Source organism: Indicator indicator, chromosome 12 (assembly GCF_027791375.1).
Source record: "Indicator indicator isolate 239-I01 chromosome 12, UM_Iind_1.1, whole genome shotgun sequence".
Taxonomy (NCBI): domain Eukaryota; kingdom Metazoa; phylum Chordata; class Aves; order Piciformes; family Indicatoridae; genus Indicator; species Indicator indicator.
Window position 1 is genome coordinate 242,453 of NC_072021.1, and position 7,870 is coordinate 250,322.

A 7,870-nucleotide genomic window follows, 5' to 3' on the forward strand; every position below is an offset into this window, starting at 1 on the left:
ACAAAAGCAGAAGCACCGTTTGATGCCCCAGGAGAACCAACTGTAATAATCACAAAGATTGCCAAAGAAGCTGGGAAAATATTACAAAGCTAATGAGGGTTCAGAAATATTCTGACCCTCCAGCTGCCCTCATGCTGCCCCGGGACACCCACCCCAAGCCCCTCCAAATAGCAGTATGAAGCTGGGTGTATTAAACATCCTGTGCAGGAGGACAGCTTCAGAATCACCAGGAGTCTGGCACCAAAGCATCACTTATGATGGGGCTGGAGAATGGACAGGAAGAAAAGATTCCTACCAAGAAAAGGTGGCAGAAGTAGGAAAACCGATTTGGATTATCTGATGCAGGTGCATCCTCTGCCCATACACTGCTTCTTCCTAGCCTGGGCTGCGCTGCAGGCTGACAACTGACGGTCATTAAAGGGAGTTGTCTCGAGCACCAGCAGCCAACTGCAACACTGAGGTGTGACTGCCCTAGAGTAGATATGTATAACCTGCAAAATTCACAACTGGCATGACATGTGCTGCTCTGCCCTACAACCTCCCCTTTCCCTCTCTCCCTACCAGTGCAAAAGACACCTGCTGTTCCAGTCAGCCACTGCTTCTCCCAGCAATGCGTTTTGTGACCAAGCGCAGACTGCCTTTGCCTCTCTGCCGCGCTGCCATCAACAGCCGGCGCAGGAGAGCCACAGAGCAGGAGAAAAAAGCCTTTTCCCCGCTGGCAATGCCCCAGCAACAACAGTTAATTGCACCCCCTTCAGAGCGAGTCCCTTCAGTGGGCGGCGGTGGCGGCCGCCGCCGGCAGGGCGATGTCGTTCAGCTTGCTCACTTCCATCTGCCAGTTCGGCAGCTTCTTGGCCGACAAGTGGCGCCGTGCATGCTTTGTTAAGTGGTCGCTCCGCATGAACCGCCGCTCACACATCGGGCAGGCAAACTTCTTCTCCCCAGTGTGTGTTCTGCGATGGCGGGACAGTTCATCAGACCGGGCAAACCTCCTCTCACAGCCTTTCCAGCTGCAGCTAAACGGCTTTTCTCCTAAAAGGAAAAGAAAATACAAATTAAAAACCCCAGTGAGCACTAACTGAGCAACAAACACTACTGCCTTGATTTGCAGGGTTTGACCTTTTCAAAGGAAAGTTTCTATTAGGACAGTTGAGCCAAAAATCTACATAAACACTAATTCTTTTTGTGCGTAAGTGAAATGGGAAAAATTGTTTATGTACCAATATTTTAAACAGGCAAACTCACTATCCTCAAGGCTAAGTAGTGCAAAGGGCTAACAATTCTCTGGAAGCAAATAGTTTAAGATGCTCTTTGTATCTCAAGACAGTCGATTTTAACTCTCAGCTCCACGTGAACTGCAGATGATGATGATGTAGCACACCCAGAACTAGCCCCTGCAACACAGCCTGTAGTAATGATTCATGCAACACAGCCCTGGGAGTGCACCATGAGCCTATGTGAAAATCTATGTGACTGGTTTTGCTACTGCAATTAAGACCTGAGGCATGGAGAAGTTACTCTAAAACAATCAAGGCAGGAACAGTTTGCAAAGGACCCTTATATTCTTTCACAGAAGAATCTCTTTAAGTTTTACCCGTTTCTGACAAAGGCATTCTTGTGCAGAATGCCTAATAGAGCTTCTTTAACTCTGGAAAACCTCTACCTTGGGTGAGGCCTCACTTCTACACTGGTAAGAAGCATTACTGATTGCCTTCTGACGTGAAGCAAGGCCAGCACAAACAAAGTGCTGAGTCAACTTCCCCTCCAGGAGATTTCCTGTCAGAGATCAGGCAGCAGTGTAACGCATGCTGCCGAAGAAAGCGTTTCATTGCTGCCCTACAATTTGTTCTGTGGACAAATCCAGTCATCGCTAGAACCCTCACAACTTGGGTATACAGCCAGAATTCTCTAACATCCAGCACCAGTGACCAACCTGTGTGTGTTCTGATGTGAGCCTTCAAATGGGAGCTCTTGAAGTACGTTTTCCCGCACCCCGGGTAGCTGCAAACGTGACTTCTTATTCTTGAAGAATCCACTGGAGGAGTGGGTTTTGCTGCAGAAGGTATGAAGCCGGGAGCAGGGGCAATGGGAGAGAGTCTCGTGCCATTTGGACTAATAATGGGAGCCTTTGTGCTCTGCACAACTGGCTGGGGCACAACAAACATAACAGCAGCTTTGGGAACTTGAGTGCCCATGAAGACCATGGGCTGACAAAGAGCTGGCTGCTGGCTCGGCGTGGTGTTTGGCACCACAGCCGTCACAACGTTGTTGTTTGTGGGCACTGGGACCATCTGGCAAATCACTGGCACAGGGGGAACTCCGCTGCTTTGACCAGAGCACGGTGGTGCCACCACTGCTGCCTGCTGCACCAACCCAGGGACAGGCTGATGTGTACTGAGTGAGGGCTTCACTACAGGCACCAGGCCAGCAGCAGGTTCTGTGGGTTTGCCTTCTGCCACCAGCGGCTCACTGCTCTCCACTCTGGCTTTGCTTGGTGCCAGGGCAGCACACACGGAACGTTCTGCTTCAGCGCTGTGTTTGCTGCTTGCTTCCCTCGAAGCACCATCCTGGTATTTCAGCACACTGGCTATTCTCACCGGGCAGGTTTTGCGACTGCAGGGCTGGGCGTCAGCTGTGTGGCGGATAACGCTTGTGGCTTGAGCTTTCACAGGCCTCTCTGCCTCTCTTCGAGGTGTGGCCGGAGGAGGCTTGGCAGCCTCAGCCAGCGACCTGCCCAGCGCTGAAGTGGGCACCGCTGCCCCTGGATGGGACATCTCAAAGTCAGAAGGGCTGTAGGGAGGGGTCAGGCACTGTGCAGGGGAGAGAGACACGGTAAGGGGGGTGCATTGCCAACACATCAACATACCGCTCCTTAAAACACCACCAAGATCACATACAAATGAAAGCACTTACAAATGCTGGGATTGCAGTGAAGTCTGCTGCTCCAGGAAGCAAAGTCTCATCACTCTCTTCTGACATGTCAGATGCTGGAGTTATAGGCCTCATTTCTGTATGCTTTTTCAAGTCTGATTTCCAGTTGCAACTCATAGAAATAAGGGCTTCTACAGCCTCATAATCACTTTTTTCAGGAGTATTGTTCCAGAAATGCCTGGTATCTCTTTGTTTCTCAGTCATCATCTCCATTTCTTGCTTCTGTTTCTGTTAGAGGGAAAAAAAGGAAACTTTATACCTGATGTTGAGTATTTTCTAGTTATTTTTAAGAAAGCGTTGTAAAAATAAGCAACGAACTTGGTCATTTTTGGTGCACTTCATCAATTGTGGGTGTATACATGCATTTTCCTGCCCCTTTTCTTATTTACATAATACTTTTAGGAAGTTGTTAGTGAGGAAATCAGGCCATCTGGTGAAGATTATGCATTTTCTTGAGACAAAAACTACTCCCCCCAAATCTTAAGCAACAGTTTAAGTTATTCCATATTGCAAGCGTTGCGTCTGAAAGCTTCACAAAAATATCCATCCAGAAAAACCCACAACAAACCTTCCTCCTCCACGCATTTTTGCTTTGAAATAAACCTCCAGCATTGTGTGTGAAACTACTGATGCTACCAAAAAACGTTCCAGAAAACACTCAGTCTCTCTCACACACACATCCGTGCAAGGCAGATCACCAACCTGGGGAACTGAAATACACGTACGTACGTATGTATATTCACTGTCTGTCCAATCACCACATGGACCCAACCCACGCAAAAACCTGTGTGTTCCACCACCACCCCTAACTCCGCCTGCCGTCTCTGAGGGCCGTGCCTGCGCTGTTGGCGAATTACATACACACACCCCCGCGACGAGGCGGTGTGGGGGGAAAAGCTGCGTTTCTTGACTCCAAGCCCATGGGAGTCGAGATGTTTGTCTTTCAGGAGAAAATCATGGCCACCTGGTGGTGGTGGTGGTGGTGGTGGCGGCAGCGGGACGATACCAGCACCAGCTGTCTGCAACAGCCCAGACTGCCGCCAGCACCCCGAGCGCGGCGGCCTGAGGACCCCCCCCCCGGAGCCTGAGCGCCGCCTGGCTTGGGCGCGTGCCACCCTCACCTCAGGGCACCCCGCGGGCGCGCATCACCCCTGCCCTCCTCTATTGGCTCCCGGCCCCGCGCCGCCGCTCATTGGCCAGCGCCGATCGAGGCGCGGCCCAGGGCGGGGGCATGTGAACAAAGCGTGATCAGCGCCCGCTGGGCGGCGTGGGTTCCGCCGCGCCGACCTTTCCCCCAGTTCCCCGCGCGGGCGCCCCCGCCCTCGGCCCGGCGGCAGTCGGCAGGAAGGGAGCCAGCCACAGAGCCGCGGGCAGGGCCGCACCCCGCCCCGCCTCCACGGGGACGGGCGGGGCAAAGCCCGGCCGGGTGAGCTTTGCTGCCTCGCCCTGCTTCGCCTCGCAGCGAGCGGGGGGCCGGACGAGGGTCGGTGCTGCCACGCCCGGCGCCTCCTGCCGCGAGGGAAGCGAAGCGGCGTCCCTCTGGGGAGCATGCCCATGGCTTGGCTGCACCAGCGCCCGGCCGGGAAATGGTGCGGCTGGCTCTTTCCCGAAGCAGCAGCCCGCTTCCCAGCCTCCGCACCGCCCACCCCCGCCTGGCGGCGGGCCCCGCCTGCTCCCGCCGCGCCGGGATCCCCTCAGCTCCCTCCTCCTTCCCCCGCCGCCTGGCACACGTAGCTGCGGAGACTGTCGCCCACGCCGGGCGCGCCCGGGCTGGCGAGCACGAACGCACGCACATAGGCTGCACGTCGCCGGCTCGGTGGGGCCAACACACTCCCTGGCAGCTCCTCTCCCCGCCCGTGACTTTCCTCACCCACCTGCCCCACAGGCTCTCCCCTCTGCTGCTCCTTCCCCTCGCCCCACAGGCCATCCAGCAGCCCCGGTGCCCACACCTTGGCTTAACCCCTCCAGCCGCTTCCTCGGTCCGATTTCCCGCCGGTGCTGCTGCCTGCGGTCTCCCCTCTCACGGACCACCGCCCGCGTCCTCTCAGAATTCCCCCTGTCGCGCCATCCTCGGGGACACCCTTTCCCACCTCGATGCACCCCTTCCCTCACCGCCTCGCACACCCCCCTGAAGTGCCCTGACCACCATCAGCCCTGGCGAGGCCCGTGGAGAGCGGCCACTCACCGGTGGCGTGGATCCCTGCCGACCCAGAGTCCGCGCCGCCGCTCCTCTCCACCCGCTGCCTTTATTTTCCTCTTTTTGTTCACCGCTCCCCATTCAGGTGGCGGATCCCCCAACCCGCGCGCGGGGGGGGGAGGCGGGGCTCCTAAAGGCCCGCCACCAATCGCTGGCAAAGGTGTGTGAGGCGGCGACCAATGGGCGCCCGGCGCCCGCGCGTGATCGGCGGCTGCCCCGCGGCGTGGCCAGTGTGTCAGCGCGGCGTGCGCGCGGTGAGTCCCCGCTGCCGGCTGAGTCAGTGCCCTCCCCCTGCCCCCCTCGCCTCCGGGTGGGAGCGGCGCGGGCGGCCCTGCGCTTCCTCGCGCATGAGGTCACACAGCTGCGGGGGGGGAGCTTCCCCGACGCGGCCCCTGCCCATCCGCCCCCTCCCCGCCGAGCTGAGGGGAAGCGCGGCCGCGGCTCCGGCCTTCTTCTGCTTTTCTGAGTCCCCTCCTCCCGAAGAAAACAGCGTGGCTGGGCGTGCCTGGCTACCGGCGGATATGTCTTGGCAGTATGTCGGGCCCACGCCGGGTGCAGGCCCACGCAGCCGGGCCTGTGTGGGGATGGGTTGCTGTCACGCGTCGGGATCACCCCGGGTTTGCCGGCCACTGCCGGCTGGGGCGGCCCGTGAAGGCTGGTTGGGGCCCCGGCTGGCTCCCGAGCCTCAAGTGGGAGCCCTGTGGCGGCTAGCAGCTCCGAGGGAAACCCCAGCCCGGAGGGGCCAGCGGGCACGTCGGCGCCGCAGACCGGAGAGCGGTGCACAGCTGCAAAGCAAGGCAGCCTGAGCAAGCCACACTGCCAGGGGCCCCTGCGCTCCCGCGCCCTGCTTTGCCGGCAGCTGCCGCCTAGCCGGCCTGGCTAGCGGCTGCCAATTAGCTGGGTCGCAGCTAATCGCCTCACGCTGCAGCCTGCGGCACTCCGTAAGGGCGGGAGCTGCCTGGTAGATTCTCCTGGATGCAGCATTTAAGGCAGATTGCTCTTGTCAGAACGTTTTAATGAAAGCAGAAAAGGTGCTGTTCGTGTCAGCACCTGAAGAGCTGCTGCTGTTTAGTGCCGCTTGTGCCAAAGTGGTGTTAGCTTTAGAAATGCTGCTGATGTTACGGTTCAGTTCCATTTCTCCTATTTATTCAGCTTCACTTCAGAGATCTCTCCCTCGGCAGTCCAACTTCGTTTGCTCAGAGCATTTTTCTACTTTTTTTTCTTTTTTTCTTCTAAGACACATCTTCCTGTCATTCCCAGTGGTGTCATAGTCCAGTATTTCGTTCTGCTTAACCCTTCCCCTTGTCAACTGATCACAACTGGCCAAGGGGTCGGACAGCAGGTTGTGTTCTCTTATAACTTGCCTGGAAACCTCCCAAACTGTTTAATTACGTTTGAAAGTGGAAAAAAACAAACAGATGAAAGAATAGCAAATGGGCAGTTTCTTCAACCTAAAGGGAGAATGAGGCTGTAACAACTGCCAAACACATGTCCAGAGCAAATTATAATTTAAAACAATTCTTAGTTAGTTCAAAGACTTGTGTGTTGCCGGAAGAGTGTTATTGTCGTTCTCAGGGAGACCTGTCTTTTTGAAATTGCTTTAATGGCAGCATTACCACTGATGCATGACTGGAAGTTCTGTTGTTCAGCTTTATGTCAGTACCCTATACACACATCTGATGGGGTGTGCAGCCCTGCAATACGCTGCAAGTGGTGGGGGTCCCTCTCCCCTCGCTCCTGCGGCTTCCACAGTTGTTATGCCTGAGGAAGTGTGCCATGTGACAGAGGCAAGTCTGCATCTCCCTCCCAGCTTCTGTTTCTGTCCTGTAACCTGAATATCTGCCCCCCTTTTGGCCAGGTTTTATAAGATCCCTGTTAACACCTGCAGGGAAACTGATAGGCTCGACTTATCTAGAGGGGATTCCCAAAAGAGAATTCACTAGGATGATCCAAATCCTTCTCACCAGTAGCAGCAAACAATCGCTTACGAATCACTCTGCTGGTTCCCACATCTCTGGGTGTCTTAGCAGAATAAAGTGTTTTTCCCACTGAAATCAACAGGAAGAAAAAATGTTAATTAAATGGTTGCTTGGCTCCTGGAACATGCTCTCCTTTGCCAAAAAGTGCTGCTATCATGCAAGGCACAGCTGGGGGAAGTGCACACTTGGCTTCTAAGTGCATCTCTCTGCATCAGCTCCAGCTGCATAAAGGTGAGGGGACTAACACACAAGAGACCTTGGTGAAATATTGTGTTTTCTGTTTATGGCAGGTCCTGTCCCGTTCCTTGTGATTATTTTATTGTATTCAAAACGTTCTGACATCTCTTTTGAAATGTGTTACTATCCCTAAAACTAAATTCCTCAAAGTTGTACCTGCACTACAGTTTAAGCCCAGCAGATAAATTAACTCACAAAACTAATAGCTTCTGCCTTATACATCAGCAGAAAACTAGACAGATCTTTGTAACTTTGTTACCCTTACATGTCTGCAATGCACATTTTACTGCAACTCTGAGAACTTTAGTATTAAAACTCTGGTGGAAAAAATAAACTGAAGATCAGTAACATGAACTGTTTTTTGATTCCTTGCAGTGGCAAGATGTTGGAGGTATGTGCTGCACTATTAAGGTGATTCTGCAGTAAATTTTCTAGAAGAAAACGTGGAGAAGGATGCAACTCAACACTAACAGGGCTCTGCTATACTATAGCCATGAGAAAATAACAAACTTGACTTGAAATATCA

At 54.4% G+C, this 7,870-nt stretch overlaps 1 protein-coding gene across 1 annotated transcript; it reads right to left on the reverse strand.

Moving 5' to 3' along the window:
* Positions 1 to 769: 769 nt before the first annotated feature.
* Positions 770 to 5,209, reverse strand: KLF10 (KLF transcription factor 10). The gene is made up of 5 exons (XM_054385260.1): positions 5,169 to 5,209; positions 4,601 to 4,652; positions 2,914 to 3,150; positions 1,934 to 2,810; positions 770 to 1,032 (listed from the first exon to the last, which is right to left on the reverse strand). The coding sequence occupies exons 1-5, from the start codon at positions 5,207 to 5,209 to the stop codon at positions 770 to 772; spliced, it is 1,470 nt and encodes a 489-aa protein (XP_054241235.1).
* Between the last annotated feature and the right edge of the window lie 2,661 nt (positions 5,210 to 7,870).